The sequence below is a fragment of the Equus asinus genome, unplaced genomic scaffold (genome assembly GCF_041296235.1).
Source record: "Equus asinus isolate D_3611 breed Donkey unplaced genomic scaffold, EquAss-T2T_v2 contig_4, whole genome shotgun sequence".
Taxonomy (NCBI): Eukaryota; Metazoa; Chordata; class Mammalia; order Perissodactyla; family Equidae; genus Equus; species Equus asinus.
Genome location: NW_027225071.1, coordinates 821519 through 839554, shown reverse-complemented (window position 1 = coordinate 839554; position 18036 = coordinate 821519). Strand labels below are relative to the sequence as shown.

The 18036-nt window shown below is 38.8% G+C and overlaps 1 protein-coding gene across 1 annotated transcript in view; it reads right to left on the bottom strand.

Moving 5' to 3' along the window:
• The window catches only part of LOC139043869 (centromere-associated protein E-like), a 79528-nt gene that overhangs the window by 60344 nt on the left and 1148 nt on the right, over nucleotides 1–18036 (bottom strand). The window contains exons 2-11 of the mRNA XM_070503637.1: nucleotides 17848–17939; nucleotides 15730–15819; nucleotides 15491–15609; nucleotides 14463–14582; nucleotides 13946–14027; nucleotides 13710–13777; nucleotides 13567–13632; nucleotides 3020–3071; nucleotides 1410–1497; nucleotides 932–1061 (exon numbers count right to left, since the gene is read on the bottom strand). Coding sequence (XP_070359738.1) covers nucleotides 932–1061; nucleotides 1410–1497; nucleotides 3020–3071; nucleotides 13567–13632; nucleotides 13710–13777; nucleotides 13946–14027; nucleotides 14463–14582; nucleotides 15491–15609; nucleotides 15730–15819; nucleotides 17848–17939 — 907 coding nt within the window. The remainder of the gene's footprint in view (nucleotides 1–931; nucleotides 1062–1409; nucleotides 1498–3019; nucleotides 3072–13566; nucleotides 13633–13709; nucleotides 13778–13945; nucleotides 14028–14462; nucleotides 14583–15490; nucleotides 15610–15729; nucleotides 15820–17847; nucleotides 17940–18036) is intronic.

The window sequence follows — 18036 nt, the reverse complement described above, 5'->3', positions numbered from 1 at the left end:
CCTGTAACAATGTCCATAACTTACCTTTGCCACTAGTCTTCAGGAGGGTCAGAGAAATATCTTGAAGACAGATGCCAACAGAGAGCCTACACACCCTGGCTCACTGGAATCCATCTACTCCTCAAAGTCCAGGGCAAATGCTCCCTCTGCGCTGAAGCTTCACTTCCAGTCAAAAGCACCTCTCCTTCCTTTGAACTCTGTCCTACTTATTAGCCACTTAACTTTTAATCCAAGGAAATCACGCTGGAAGACAGGTCTTATCTTCACTATAAGACTATAAATTCTGTGAAGCCAGGAACGCTATCTCCTACCTTTGTTTCTCTGACAGAACCTTGATCCAGCGCTCAATAGCTACTTAAAGTGATGTTTCTTAGAGCATGAGTGTCAAAAGTAACTTTAACTGGGTACGTGAGGGTGCCCATTAAATAACACTGAACCCTTCATTGAGACAGCTATTCTACTGACAGTTCTCATTCTTCTTTTCTTTTGAAAACAGAAAATACAGGCCTTAGGCTCAGAGCAAAGGCAGGCAACAATTTGTTAGCAGGAACTTAAGAATTATTTTGTTATAAACACGCACACCCATTTTTTGGGTCACCTTCTGTTTGTTCCAAGTGATAACCAGTTTTTCATTTATGGGACTGATAGAAAGTTTCCTTTTATAATAAGTTAAATTTAAAAAGTGAGTTATTTAAGAAAAAATCAAGTCAATTTCAATAAAATATTGTTGGATGTGGCAAAAATTGGGGAGGCAGGATATGAATGATTGAAGTTTGGGAAGATTAAGGAATGCTATTTAGTAGACACACCAATTTTATTTTAACAGGTATGTTATGTCAATTACAAAAAATTACACCTAATTTTAGTAGCTAATTTTTCCTTCTGAAAGATGATTTCCCCCATATTGATTCGAGATAAAAATCAAACTCACCTGGAGAGTAGTCAGGGTTTCATCCAAAGACACTGGAGTAATTGTGCAGATAATGCGTGTTTTTGCATTTCCTCCCAAGGAATTCTGGAGAATTCGTGTTAATTTGCTATCTCGATAATTTATGAAACCACTTAGTGAGAGATGAGTTTGGGGAGAAAAAGAGTAAAACTTTTTATATAACAAAAGTGGTTTATTTTTAACGCAGAACCTTAAATTTGCTACAGTTTAAAAAATTCATTCTTTACTGGTTACTTGAGGCAGAGCAAAACTACTAACTAGAAAATATTTAAAATATAAAGTAAATTTAGTAGGTCACGGTCATACATATAAGAAGCAACGCATGCTCATAGAATCACAGAAGCTTTTGAACATACAGGGGTATCAGTACATTTATTTGAGTGTCACTGAAATATCATAATTTTCAACCTAATGAAAAACGTAAGCATTAATAGGTAAATGTACAATGGGACAAACTTACCCAACTTGTCCATCACTAAGTTTCTTGATCACTTGTCCCAAAATAAATAAGCTACGATTTATATTACAGCCTTCCTTGAGTCGCACACCTGCATTTATTAAATAAATAAGAAAACAAATTGGCCCCTGTACTAGATGATGAACTTATTTATCAGTAATTTATGGGAGAAATTAGAAATTGCAGGGTCAGATGCTACAGTCTGTGCTTCAAATTAGATCTGCGCCCACCTTTCCTCCCACTGCTGACAGGCGCCCTTCCCTTCCTCCCACCCATCACGTGAAGCAGAAAGGCTCTCACCCAAGAGAAACAGCTCGAAAAAGACGACTAAGAAAAGAATAAGAATGCAGGAAAGCCCATGTCTGCACCACGTCCTAAAAGAGCTCCTCGAACTCCTCAATTCAAATCTATTTTTCCAAACCTCCAATACAGGCAACTAATGACGTGCAACCAAGTTAGTTCCTAGAGGTTCACAACCAAAAGTCCTTATTTTTAAACTGTTAATATGCTCACATGTCTTAAACGGAAGTCTACTGAAAAAGGTTTCTCTCACTTTATTCTCCTTTCAACCAGTTCCTATCGCTCTAACCAAGAACTATTATTAGTTTATTCTTCTAGAGATTTTTAGAAATACAAGTTCATACGTATTAATTTTTCCCCTTTCTTCTTTACATAAATAGTAACATACTTTACACACTATTTTGCACTTTGCTTTTTTCACTTGGCAATATATCATCTATCTTATTGGTAAACATTGGTCTTTTTCACTCTTTTTTACAGCATAGAATTCCATTGTATGGATGTATCAGAATTTATTTACCTAGCACCCTGCTGAGGGACATGCAGGTGTTCAATCTGCCATGTACACAAAAAATACTGCAACAAATCCTTCTGAACAGCAGTTATTGCACAGGTGCGTTATTCAGCTATTGCTGGAATACTGCTGTTTAACAAGCCAGCTTAAAGCAACAGGCATTTATTTCTTGTTCACAGGTCTGAGGATCCACTGGTGTGGTGGGTACAGGCCACACTCAGCTGAGTGTCTCTATGTCAGGCTGCAGGAAACTAACACAGAGAGAGGCCTGACATCTTTATGGTTCTGAAACTTCCCATCTAAGTATGCGTTTTCATTTGTCTCAGTGTTTGGTTACCTCTTTCAGGTCTGTTTTAATGTTTTCCTTATTTTGGTCTTATACAATTTTTGTTGAGTTTCTTCCTAGGTATTATGCCTTTTAAGTCATTATTGCAAAGGGGGTCTTTTCGTACATTAAATATTCCAACCGGCTGTTGTGTTAGGAGGTGCTCATGTCTATAGATTAATTTTGTATCCTGCCACTTTTCTGAATTTCCTTACTGATTATGGTGTTCATGGGACTCTCAGGAGCTTTCCAACTATAAATCCTGTCAACGACAGAGTTTCATCTTTTTAACTAACGCTACAGCAGCACAAAGCAGATAATAAGCCAGATAAGGAAGCTGCTTTTTCTGTTAAAGACTTTTATCACAAAATTATCATCATTACTTTATTAGTCTCTAAAATGCATGGTGGCACTTTTACTCTGTTAAAGAACAGGAGGACTTTCAGACCAAAATATTTCATGAGTTTTCATTACCTTCAGCACCTGTTTGAGCAGCTCTTTCACTGCCTGCAAGATCAACCAAATTCTGCAGGAGATGAAAATAAACCTTTAGGAAGTGTAACTTGAAATAATAAAATCCAAAGTACTGGAAGAACATTTTTAACCCATGGTTTATCTGAACACCCCATCTGTTTCCTTGTTTCTCACCTCACTATTTAAGCCTTCCCTTGTCTGAGTCAAACTGAGCTCAACATCTTGTTCCTTCTTTATAATACCTCCTCCATAATGCTGCCAGAATAGGTTCACTTTCCTACACAAAGTTCGAAATCTTACCATGGTGAATACGATTCTTTATAATCCGGCACTTGTGTTGCTCTAGCCTCATTTCTGTCCATCAGTTACTCTTAACTCTGGCTGAACTACGGACTATGCCCTCCACACCATGCACAGCTACCCTTTGCCATTCCCTGTGTTTCGCTGATTCTGATGTTCTAGTCTGCCCCTACTCTTCCTTCACGACCAAAGGCAACTGCCACCTTCCCAGTGTAGCTTTGTCAACTTGATCCTTCCTTCCCTATACCGTGAATGAATTGACCTTTCAACGGTGTACCCAGAGGTCTTTATAGATATGACTGGTTATTATAGCACTTACTGTGTTGAGCTAGTTATTTGCGTCTCTGACCACACTGTAGCATCTTTAAAACCATGGGCCTCTCTTCCATTTCACAAATATTGTTGGAAAGAACTGACTGCCTGTCGTGCTGCAGGCAGCACGTTAGGTGCTAGGGATATGGCAGCGCAACAGGCAAATGAGGACCCTGCTCTCAGCTTATGTTCTGCACAGGGTGGGACTCGGGGAGGAGGAAGTTAGTGAGAGGAGAGAAAAAGACAAACAAATAAGAAACATAGCATGTTAAGCGTAATACAGACAATTTAAACAGAGTGTTAGAAGTGGGAAGAGGAAAGGACAGGACAGGCTCTTTGGGCAGGATGGCAGGGGAAGTCCCCCAATTCAGCTAAGATCTGGAAGGACGGAGAAGAGGGAGCCAGCCCTGCAAAGACCAAGGGAACCATACTCCAGATTAAAGAACAACCAGCACACCAGTCACAAAGCAGAAATGAGCTTGGTGTGTTCAAGAAATGGAAAGGGCAGTGTGGCAGAGTTGGTGAAGGAGAGATGGGACAAGATAGGGTACAGAAGTGGGTTTTTGGGATGCAATGGGAAGCCATTGGACGGCTTTGACAAGAGTGACATGCTTGACTGAACTTCCTCAAGGGTCACCTGGGCCCCTGGGGGGCAAACAGATTGGAGAGGGGCAAGACCGTAGCCAGGAGCCCAGTTAGGAGGCTGGGGCAGGAATGTGAATGGAGACAAGGCGGCCTGGACTAGGGAGGTTGCCATGGAGACAGTAAGTATGGAGGGATGTCTTCTTTACTCTTTTAATCTCAGAGCCCAGTCCTGGGCTCAGAACACTGTAAAGCCTCCGCAAATATTCTTAATGCATTAAAAGAAAGTCAAAGATTTAAATTATTTGTCTCTGTGGAGACCTCCAGTGATGAGCAGGTGATTACACACTTCTGCTTTGGAGTCCTGTCTCAGATACTTCTTTCTTTAAAACATTCAAAGAAGTCTCACCTTTCCTGTGTAGTATCTACCACAGATGGCCTAGATACATAATAAAGGGGTGAAGTGGTGGTGAAGGCAGCATGAACTTAGGTATAAAGATGGGAATAAGCATTAGTGTTCAAAGATACCAAGTGGCCCAACCTATCCTTAAGAGAGGAGCGCACATGGAGCAGAAGGACGTCAAGTTAGACTGGTTAAGAGTGGCCAGATCTTGTCCAAGGAAGTGACACGACACAAGCTTAGTGACATCAGAAATCTGCATAACAGACTGAAGAAGCAAAACCAGGTCATGGGGGCCAGGTCCAGGGGAATGATACAGTAATTCAAGAGATGAGGACTTGAGTATGACACCCATGGAATGCTAAAGGGTAGCATCAATAAAAAACGGGGATGACGGGACAAAAGAGAAGGCAGAAAAAGATGAGGTGAAACTGACTTGGGTTTCCAGCCTAGGTGACCAGGATAACACTGATAATACTGGAAAAAGGAATATTCACCATGGTAGGAAGAAATAACTTGGTTTTAGACACACTAAAATTTGAGATATCAGTGAGACACACCATTATAACAATCTTTAGGAAGATATGAATTAGAACTCAGAGCTCTAGACAAAATAAATATATGGCTGTCATCAAAAGACAAATGTGAACCAAATGTCAGAGGGCAACGGGGAAGTAAGAAAGGCCACAGAACACGCCTGAGTTTTTGTTAGAAAGGTAGGGAAAAGAAGCCACAGAAGGGAACAGAGACGGAGCAGAGCTAAGAGAACCTGGATATTATTCTCCCAGAAAGGCCAGGAGACACTCAGAGACTCCCTCCAAAGAGCCAGAAAATGACTCTGGGGAAGACTTCTTTCCAAGAAGATACTTAGAGTGAGCGGGAGGCTGGAGGGCTGGACTTGATGATATCTAAGGTCGCCAGATAATAGAACATCAAAGAACACAAGAAAAGTCACCAAATGGATCACTGAATATGTCAAGAGTATTAAAGCTACATTATTAAGAGAAAAGTTAAAAATTGCAGTGAAATATCACAGGCCAGGTTTGGAAAACAAAACAGAAGTTAGGTTTTGTGGGGTTTTTTATTGTTAAACTGAAGAAAGAATAGGCTATTATAATAGACATTATACTGTGTAGTAAAATAACTGGGGTGAACTAGAATTAGATACTTGAGTGATTTTTCAAAATCTCAAAGTGAATAAACATATTATAGATTTACTCGTTTTTTCCCTGAAGTTTTCAAATAAAATAATCTTTATTTTTTAAAGATTGGCATCTGAGCTAACATCTGTTACCAATCTTCCCCCCCACTTCTTCTTTTCCCCAAAGCCCCCCAGCACACAGTTGTATATTCTAGTTGTAGTAGGTCCTTCTGGCTGTGCTATGTGGGACACCACCTCAGCGTGGCCTGATGAGCGGTGCTGGGTCCGCACCCAGGATCCAAAGTGGCGAAACCCCAGGCCTCCAAAGCAGCATGAGAACTCAACCTCTTGGCCACGGGGCCAGCTCCCAAACAGAATAATCTTAAATCGTATCCCACATCAAGCTAAAGAATTTAGGTCCTGAAGACAGAGAATAAAGTAATAATGGTAAGGAATAGGAAGGAAGCACAAAAACAGAGAGAATTGATACAGCGCAGCAAGAAGGAAATGGGAGGTTTACTTATGTGGTAAGGAGTGTTTGCATAATGCTTATGTTCACTCATTCAACAAACAGGTATTGAATATAAACTACATACGATGTGTTGGGGCTATAAAGATGAATTAGACATTACTCTTCCCTTCAAGCGATTTACAGTCTAAAACATTGTGCTCATGGACGGGGTGGGTGGAGCAAAATGGCGGGGTGAGGTGACCTGGGACTCTCTCCCCTCCAAACTACAACAAAGGACTGAAAAAAAACTGAATTTCAGCTAATAAACCTAATGCCAGGAGATCAGAGACCTAGAGTATCAAAAAGACGGAGGACAGAGACCCTGCTGCTGGCCTCAGAGGAGCTGGAACAGGGTAGGAGAGAACTTCGCTCCCTCCCCTAGAGTCTGGGATCACTGCCGCAGGTGAGGGAAGGAGTGGGGGAGGGGCCACGTGACCGGGGGATTGCCCAGGACTCCTGCCGCCGGTATAGTGGAAACCCGCTGATGGGGGAAAGCTTCCGTGTGTGGGGACCCCATAAACCCAGGGCCTCAGGAGACCAGAAAACAGAACTGATCCAAATCCAGATCGGCGAGCCAGAAAAACAGCCCCTCCCCCTGGCAAACAATGCTGGGTGCTGCCATCTTGTCCGAAGGCGGAGAGCTCAAAACACGCGGCTCTCAACCCCCATATAGTGGCAACAGGCTGTAACTGCAACTCAATTCTACCACCATGTGAAAAAACCGCTCCTCTACCATCCAGCAATTTATAAAAGCTCCAGACCAGAAGGAAAACAATAAAAACACAGAATTAAGTCCTGAGAACTTAGAAATAGGTAAACTAAGTGAAAATGAGTTCAGAGCAGCTATAATCAAAAAACCCAATGAGATAGAGAGAAAGATAGAGAAACAAGCCAACGAGTTCTGGAGTTACTTCACAAAAGAGATTGAAATTATAAAGAAGAATCAAACAGAATAACTAGAGATGAAAAACACAATGGACCAGATAAAACAGAATACGGACTCCCTGAATGCCTGTGTAGACACCAGAGAGGAGCAAATTAGCATAATTGAAGATATACAGGCCGAATGGCTCCAGACAGAGGAAGAAAGAGAACTAAGAGTTAAAAAAATGAGGAAAATCTCTGAGAGATAGCGGATTCAATGAGAAGAAAGAATTTATGGATAATAGGAATTCCCAAGAACGTGGAAAAGGAAAATGGAGCAGAAAGTGTTCTTAATGAAATTATAGAAGAGAACTACCCAAATCTAGGGATTGAGGGAGAAATGTGTGTAGAGGAAGCTTTCAGATCTCCTAGATTTGTCAATGTGAAAAGACCTACTGCAAGGCATATAGTAGTACAAATGGCAAAAATGAAAGACAAAGAAAGAATACTCAGGGCAGCAAGACAGAAGTAAATAACCTACAAAGGAACTCCTATCAGACTTTCAGCAGATTTCTCTGCAGAAAATTTACAAGCTAGGAGAGAATGGAGTGACATATTCAAAACTTTAAAAGATAAAAATCTTTAGCCAAGAATACTCTATCCAGCAAGAATATCCTTCAGATGTGAGGGAGAAATTAAATCTTTTCCAGACAAACAAAAGTTAAGGGAATTTGTAACCAAAAGTCCTCCACTACAAGAAATCCTCAAGAAGGCTCTCATACCTGAAAAAAGAAAAAAGGGAGAAAGGGGACACAATCCACAGAGTAGGGAGACAGATAAATAGAACCAGAATAGGATAGCAAATATTCACCTATAGCATTAGGACAAAGGTAAGGAAACTACCAAAGCAAAGTGGATCTTATCACTCTAACTACAAACTCATAACACGAGTTGGAATAAGAAATGAAAATAACGGGGCTGGCCCTATGGCCAAGTGGTTAAGTTCGCGCGCTCTGCTGCAGGCGGCCCAGTGTTTTGTTGGTTCAAATTCTGGGCGCAGACATGACACTGCTCATCAAATCACGCTGAGGCAGCGTCCCACATGCCACAACTAGAAGGACCCACAACGAAGAATATACAACTATGTACTGGGGGGCTTTGGGGAGAAAAAGGAAAAAAATAAAATCTTAAAAAAAAAAGAAATGAAAATAATAATTTAGGAGGGGAAGAGCAAAGGGACTAAATTAGTCTAGGCCAAGTAAGTAAGAGACCACCAGAGAATAGACTATATTATACACGAGATTCAAAATACAAACTTCAGGGTAGACACTAAACTAAAAAACACAACAAAGCCACAAAACATAAATAAGGAAAAAGCTAAGAAACCCAGCATAAGAAAGTGCAGTATTAAATGGGTAGGCTAAAGCACACAGGAAGACAAACACAGGAAAACCAGATAACGAGCAACAGATTGACAGCATTAAGTCCACATGAATCAATAATCACTCTCAATGTAAATGGACTGAACTCTCCAATAAAAAGACACAGAGTGGCAAAATGAATTAAAGAACAAGATCCAACAATTTGTTGCCTCCAGGAAACACACCTCAGCCTCAAGGACAAACACAGGTTCAGAGTGAAAGGGTGGAGGACAATACTTCAAGCTAATAGCAAGCAAAAAAAAACCAGGTGTTGCAATTCCTATATCAGACAAAGCAGATTTCAAAATAAGACAGGTAAAGAGAGACACAGAGGGACAATATATAATGATCAAAGGGACACTTCATGAAGAAGAAATAACACTTATAAATATCTATGCACCCAACACAGGAGCACCAAGATTCATAAAGCAACTATTAACAGACCTAAAGGAAGATGTTAAAAACAACACAATAATAGTAGGGGACCTCAACACCCCACTCACATCAATGGACAGATCATCCAGACAGAAAATCAACAAGGAAATAGTGGAGCTAAATGAAAAAACAATTGGGCTTAATAGACATATATAGATCACTTCATCCTAAAACAGCAGAATACACATTCTTCTCAAGTGCAAATGGAATATTCTCAAGGATAGACCATATGTTGCCAAACAAGGCAAGCCTCTACAAATTTAAAAAAAATTGAAATAATAACAAGCATCTTCTCCGATCATAATGCTATAAGGCTAGAAATTAATTAGAAGAAAAAAGCTGAGAAAGGCACAAAGATGTGGAGCCTAAACAATACACTACTGAACAAGCAATGGATCGTTGAAGAAATTAAAGAAGAAAAAATACCTAGAAACAAATGAAAATGATAACATGCCATACAAACTCATATGGGATACAGCAAAAGCTGTGTTAAGAGGAAAATTCACTGCAATACAGGCACATCTTAACAAACAAGAAAAATCCCAAATAAGCAATCTTAAACTACACCTAACTGAACTAGAGAAAGAAGAACAAACAAAGCCCAAAGTCAGCAGAAGGAGAGAAATAATAAAAATCAGAGCAGAAATAAATACTATTGAAACAAAAAAGGCAGTAGAAAGGATCAACGAAACAAAGAGTTGGTTCTTTGAGAAGATAAATAAAATTGACAAACCCCTAGCCAGACTTACAAATAAAAAACGGGAGAAAGCTCAAATAAACAAAAGCAGAAATGAAAGAGGAGAAATAACAACAGACTCTGCAGAAATACAACGGATTATAAGAGAATACTATGAAAAACTCTATGCTAACAGAATGGATAACCTAGAGGAAATGGATAAATTCTTAGACTCCTACAATCTCCCAAAGCTCACTCAAGAAGAAGCAGACAATTTGAACAGACCAATCACAAGGCAAGAGATTGAAACAGCAATCAAAAACATCCCAAAGAATAAAACCCCAGGACCAGATGGCTTTCCTGGGGAATTCTACCAAACTTTCAGAGAGGATTTAATACCTATCCTTTTCAAGCTATTCCAAAAAATTAGGGAGGATGGAACACTTCCTAACACATTCTATGAGGCCAATATCACGCTGATACCAAAGCCTGACAAGGACACCACGAAAAAAGAGAACTGCAGGCCAATATCACTGATGAACATAGATGCAAAAATTCTAAACAAAATTTTGGCAACCCGAATTCAGCAATTCATCAAAAGGATCATACATCATGATCAGGTGGGATTCATACCAGGGACACAGGGATGGTTCAACATCCGCAAATCAATCAACGTGATACACCACATCAACAAACTGAGGAATAAAAACCACATGATCATCTCAATAGATGCAGAGAAGGCATTTGACAAGATCCAACAGCCATTTATGATAAAAACTCTGAACAAAATGGGCATAGAAGGGAACTATCTCAACATAATAAAGGCCATATATGACAAACCCACAGCCAACATCATACTCAATGGGCAAAAACTGAGCACCATCCCCATGAAAACAGGACAAGACATGTATCATCACTTATTTAACACAGTACTGTACACACTTATTTAACACAGTACTGGAAGTCCTGGCCAGAGCAATCAGGCAAGACAAAGGAATAAAAGGAATCCAAATAGGGAGGGAAGAAGTGAAACTCTCGCTGTTTGCAGATGACATGATCTTATATATAGAAAACCCCAAAGAATCCATTGGAAAACTCTTAGAAGTAATCAACAACTACAGCAAAGTTGCAGGGTATAAAACCAATTTGCATAAATCAGTAGCATTTCCATATTCTAACAACGAACTAACAGAAAAAGAACTCAAGAACACAATACCATTCACAAAAGCAACAAAAAGAATAAAATACCTTAGGGTAAATTTAACTAAGGAAGTGAAGGACCTATATAATGAAAATTACAAGGCCTTTTTGAGAGAATTGGATGACGACATAAGGAGATGGAAAGACATTCCATGTACATGGATTGGAAGAATAAACATCGTTAGAATGTCCGTTCTACCTAAAGCAATCTACAGATTCAACACCATCCCAATCAGAATCCCAATGACATTCTTTACAGAATTAGAACAAAGAATCCTAAAATTTATATGGGGCAACAAAAGACCCCAAATTGCTCAAGCAATCCTGAGAAAAAAGAACAAAACGGGAGGCATTACAATCCCTGACTTCAAAACTTACCACAAAGCTACAGTAATCAAAACAGCATGGTACTGGTACAAAAACAGGTGCACAGATCAATGGAACAGAATTGAAAGCCCAGAAATAAAACCATACACCTATGGACAGCTTATCTTCGACAAAGGAGCAGAGTGCATACAATGGAGAAAAGAAAGTCTTTTCAACAAATGGTGCTGGGAAAACTGGAAAGCCATATGTAAAAGAATGAAAATTGACCATTCTTTTTCACCATTCACCAAAATAAACTCAAAATGGATCAAAGACCTAAAGGTGACACCTGAAACCAGAAGGCTTCTGGAAGAAAACGTAGGCAGTACGCTCTTTGACATCAGTATTAAAAGGATCTTTTCGGACACCATGTCTACTCAGAGAAGGGAAACAATAGAAAGAATAAACAAATGGGACTTCATTAGACTAAAGAGCTTCTTCAAGGCAAATGAAAACAGGATTGAAACAAAAAAACAACCCACTAACTGGGAAAAAATATTTGCAAGTCATATACCTGACAAAGGCTTAATATCCATAATATATAAAGAACTCTCACAACTCAACAACAAAAAAATCAAACAACCCGATCAAAAAATGGGCTGGAGACATGAACAGACATTTCTCCAAAGAAGATATACGGATGGCCAATAGGCACATGAAAAGATGCTCATCATCACTGATCATCAGGGAAATGCAAATCAAAGCTACACTAAGATATCACCTTACACCCATTAGAATGACAAAAATATCTAAATCTAATATTAACAAATGTTGGAGAAGTTGTGGAGAGAATGGAACCCTCATACACTGCTGGTGGGAATGCAAACTAGTGCAGCCACTATGGAAAACAGTATGGAGATTCCTCAAAAAATTAAAAATAGAACTACCATACGATCCAGCCATTCCACTACTGGATATCTATCCAAAGAGCTTGAAGTCAGCAATTCCAAAAGTCCTATGCACCCCAATGTTCACTGCAGCATTATTTACAATAGCCAAGATATGGAAGCAACCTAAGTGCCCATCAACAGATGAATGGATAAAGAAGATGTGGTATATATATATACAATGGAATACTACTCAGATGCAAAACAGAACAAAATCATCCCATTTGCAACAACATGGATGGACCTTGAGGGAATTATGTTAAGTGAAATAAGCCAGTTAGAGAAGGATAATCTCTGATTCACTCCACTCACATGAGGAATTTAAAAATGTAGACAAAGAGACCAGATTAGTGGCCACCAGGGGAAAGGTGGGGTGGGGGGTGGGCACAAAGGGTGAAGTGGTGCACCTACAACACGAATGACAAACAGTAATGTACAACTGAAATTTCACAAGATTGTAACCTATCATTAACTCAATAAAAAATAAATAAATAAATAAATAAATTCAACCCACCATTTGGGAGAAAAATTGCAATTAAGGGGGAACAAAAAGTCCCAGTATCTACGGACTGTTAAAATTAAATGATAAGAAAGACCACAATGGTTTCTCCTGTTGCAATAAATTCTTCAGATCTGTAGAATGCCGCAAACCCCCTCAATTCATTTTAATTTGCTTTCACTGACACGCATGTCCAACAGAACAGTAAGAAAAAAGAAAAAGAAAGAAAGAAACTACCTTGGGGGAAAAATAAAGTTTATTGGAAGAAACACTCCATTTGAAAACAAAAAGAAACTCTGGGTGAATCAGCATATGATCCAACACAACTTGGAGGATGCATGGGAAGGCCTGTGCTGTAAACCAAAGAGAGTGCCATCTACAGAATGCATACTTTGAATACATCGTCAACAGTGGCAACATTTCCATCGGTTAAATAAATGTAATTTTTTTTCATTAAAAAAATAAAAACCATAAAACATTGTGCTCATAATATAAAACGTATTTTTTTATTGTACTTAAGAACGAACTTGAATATGTGATTTATTTTTTAACCATCCCATCTAGGTTTCTGTTGATCTCACAAGTCTCAATTCTACTGGCTGAGACTAAGTTAAAAAAAAATCACCAAATTCCAAGATTACTTTAAGTTTTAAATGTAGATTGGAAAAAAAAACCCAAATCCTCTTTTGTTACTGGTTAGGAAAGGCCTCAACTCCTACAACCATTACATCTAAATTTTAGGAGATGGCAGCCATAACATAACAGGAAGAAAGACCCCCGAATTTTTCCTATATTTTAACTAGTTATCTCATGCTACCGATAAGAATAAACTACCAATTTATAGATGTTTTTCCCTATTTAGTTAACAGTTCTTATGAAACCAAACATCCAGCAGCTGAATTAAATTTTGCTTTGGCCCATAGAGTACATTAGCAGGGTTTACCAATACTCACCAAATGGGACACCTTGACAGATCCTTCACAATTAGAGGGTTCACCTTTCTCTCTACTTTCCAAAATCTAGACAGAAAAGGCAACTTGTAGAAAAATTAGTGTCTTCTTAATTGGAAAGACCAAGTAGAGAGAGAATTACCCACCATCCTAAAAATGGTATGAGAACGACTGCTCCTTTGATTCATCTTTGTGATTCCATAGTGTCTGTTCTCTGTAAAAATGAGTCATATTTCAGCGGCATATATTAAAATCCAAAGAAAAACATTAACTTTTACTGTAGCTTAAAAGTGAAAAGTGTGATTTGAAGCCTAAATACATTCAAGTGAATAGTTTTTACTATTCTACAAGTGTTTTGAGGAAATACAGCATAAAGTCTTACTTTCTCCCTTTGTGATCCACTTCAAAGCCATTTCTGGTGTATAAACAACTTCTTCTGTGAGATCAGCCACATATACATTCCTCTGAAACAAGGTTAATGATGGGAAGAGTAGAGAAATAGAAGTCACTTAAAAGTGTGCATCTCAAGAGAAGGTGCAAACTATTACAGAATTAATTTGTAGAAGTTAAAAGTAGAAAATGGAGAATATTACTCTGTATAAAAATAAGAAGTAAATCTATGATATTTACAATTTATATCCTATACCAAAGCACACCAAATTCTAACCTGATACTTCCATCTTGTTCTTTTGAGGCCCTTACACAAAAATATTACAACTGTCAACATTTCAAAATGATACACATCACTTAAAAGATGATCTCATAAACATTTAAGAAAGAAAACAAAAAACAAATCACAGAAACAGGAGACATTTTAAAAAATAATGGAAAGTAAAGGTTAATGTTCATGAACTATAATCCCAATAAGTAACTGTATTGTTTGAGCCACTGTTACTCACATTGAAGTCTTCCCGAATTATCAAAGGCTTCATTTTTTGAGTGTCACAGAGTAAGTCTGTAATGGTTTCATTGTATATCTCCATGTAGGACACACGTAAGAGAAATTCCCTATCAGGAAACTAGGGGAAAACATATGTAAAAACATCAGAGATCACCCAGTTATGAAAACCTAATACTGAATGTTGATGTGCTCATAATAAACATTAAAATATTCTTTGAGAAGTTATCTTTGTAAAACAAACAAAAAAAATCCTATGGTTCTATATTGACAAAAGTAAACACAAAAATATAAAAGCATTGGGGCTGGCCCCGTGGCTGAGTGGTTAAGTTCGCGTGCTCCGCTGCAGGCGGCCCAGTGTTTCGTTAGTTCGAATCCTGGGCGCGGACATGGCACTGCTCATCAGACCACGCTGAGGCAGCATCCCACATGCCACAACTAGAAGAACCCACAACGAAGAATACACAACTATGTACCGGGGGGCTTTGGGGAGAAAAAGGAAAAAATAAAATCTTTAAAAAAAAAAAAGAAATATAAAAGCATTGTTTCAGAAATAATGAAAAGTATGGCATCATAAAATTCGAAGAAGAGGGTGCCCAGTCCAACTCTCTAAGCTTAAAATAAAACCCTACAAACAGATGTTCAAATAAGAACATTAAAAATCATTAAAACAGTAAGGAAAAAACAAATTGAAAACCCGCCTTAACTGATTAGGTTGCCTATCCTGGTCTTCTCACCACATCTACCCTCTCCTGCTCCTGAACGATCACGGACAGCTCCTCAAAGGCAGGGTTAAGATTTCTTGTTCCTCAATGCCTGCTTTGTGACAGGAGCAGCACTGCTTCAGGATTCAAGGGAAAGAATGAAAGGACTCTAAGCTCTAAAGCAAGGCTGTGGGGAAAGCAAATGTACGCTATGCCTTTCTTCCTTCCCCGTGGATAATCGAAAGAGAACTGTAAACCTGCTTCCTTCCACCATGACAAGAGGTGACTGCTTTTACCCGTATGTACCGGAAATTTGGCTATTTACCTTCTTAATTTTTTGGAAAATGTCATGAATTGCCCTGGGTATTACTCCCAAATAATCTTTTGAACCCATCATGGTATATGTTTTTCCTGAAGCAGTCTGCCCATAGGCAAATACAGTACCTGGGGACACAAAAACACACACACACAAAGATTGAAAAAGCATCGAGAGTATGTAAAACTATCAATACTGTTGAACACACACCCAAGACTAAATAAAACGTTTCTGCAGTGGATACAAACCATTGTAGCCTTGTATGGCAGAATCTATGATTGGTACTGCGATTTCCTCATACACATTTTTAGTAGATTCATCACTGTCAAAGACACGATCTAAAAAAAAAACCACACAAGTTAAACTAAACAAATCAACTGTGTTTTCACTTTGAATTAGTAGCTGCCCAAAGAAATAAAATTGTCAGGATATGGTATGATAAAATATTTAACTCACAATATTTTCTTCAACTTATTGGTCCTCTGAAAATACACTTCTCTATAAAGTAAAATGTGCTGGTTCTCACACAAAAAAACACAAGTCAGCTATCTTATGTGCTTTCAAGAGGCAGTGAGGCATAGTGGCTGAACCTGGGGATCTGGAATCAGACTGCCTGCAAATCCTGGTTCTGTCACTTACAAGCTATGTGACCTCGGGCAACGTGGATGATGTCTCTGTGCCTCACTTCCCTAACCTGTAAAGTGAATATATATTATCTTCCTTAGAGAATTACTGTGAACATATGGTTAATACTTAGGAAATGCAAACTATTACTATTCTTTGAGAAATTTTAGTGTTTATAACATATCTAGCAAGAAGGCCTGGCTCAAACTAAACCAAGAAACACAGACAATTGGAAGAAAAGCACCGAGCCAAGCTGAAGTGTTACAGAGAACAGCTGGTTGGCTGGCTGCTGAGGGCTGGGGTTAGGTAGCACTTGCCATGATGAATCCACCAGTCCAGGATGTGGTCTCTCCTTTGTTGGTGCATCAAAAATGGACCACTCTCTCAGTGATGGGCTCACATTAGAAAGCCCCCAAGAAATGGATTTGTCAGTCAGGAGGGAAATGTATCAACTGTCTTGAGAAATTCAGTGCTCACACGGCTTGCACCATGACCAACATCTGCACTTGCAGGTAGAACCCTATGGGAAACCAAAGTGCCATCTGAATGCTGCCAGGGGTCAGGAGTTCAGGGCAAGGAGAGATGGCAGGATGATTCAAATCTTAATACCAGCTGCTTCAGACAGGTAGGTGAGTCCAAACCCCTTGTGAGCATACACAGCTACTGAGAACCTGCAGCACTTGAGTCAGAATGCCTGTGTATCCCTTGTTCTTGGTTTTATCATCTCTGGAACATACTGTTCTACCTTTTAAAAATTTATGTTGATACTATCAAATAGTCCTTTACCAGGAATCATTTTCTATTCTATACATCTTTACTCTAAAGGCTTAGATATTGGCTTTCTAGCATAACACTAAGTCAACAACCTAATCACTCTCACTCCTAAGGTTGTTGAGGGGACCTTACTGTGCTTTGTGGTGCCTACGTGGCAGCATGGCAGTGTGGCTGGAACACAGATCTGACTCCTCCATTTGCTGGCTGTGTGATTTGCGTTTCAGTTCCTCATTAAAATGGGAAGGTACCTATCACATGGGCTTGTTAGGAGGATTAAATGAGTTAATATATATGAGGTGCTTAGAACAGTGTCCGGCACATGGTCAGCACTATACAGAATGTGCTAAATCAATACACAAATCAGCCTGGCCAACCTTGAGGGCCTCCAAGTCCTTTTGCCCTAGCTAGCTCTCGCTCATCCTACAGGTGCCGGGTACCTAAGCTAGTTAGATCCCCTGCTAGAAACTCCCACAAAGCCATGTCATCATAAGTGTAATTAGTAGTCTAAAGTCTTTCTTCCCACCATATGACAAGCTCCACAAAAGGGGCAGTAGGTACCCACTGTATTCTAGCCAAGAAGGAATATCTTCACTATTTATTCTTTAAAGAGTTTTCTTGAAAATAATTGTGGAAAGAATATACCTAACTGAAAGATCTTAAAGATGACTTGACATTAAGCAACATATTTTGGGCTTACGGAGTCTTAGGCCACAAATACACTAATGAATAAGAGGAAAAATGTTAGTTTCAGTCATAAGGCATTATGACTATAACTGTGTTTTAAACATCAATTCATTATCTTACTTATCATAAAGGATGGATGAGCAATTTTTCAAATCTTCCACTGAAGCAGTTTACAGACGGCTTAGTCTTATCTTTAATGTCAAATCCAGTATTCTGGATAAGCCTTTTGTACTCTTAAAAGGAAAAGGATAATATGTTTACTTTTGATGCTATTATAAGCTTACCAAAATTGAAGGATTTACTTCCATCAACTTGATAAATAGCATTATTGTCAGTTTTCCAGTAAACTTGCGTATCTTCTCCAAGAGCTTCTTCTCTAAAAGAATAAAAACAGTGCATTTTATAACTAGTTTTGAAGTCTGTTATATGAAAGATAATTTAAAAGATTTCGTCTTCTGAAGAATATTTTAAAG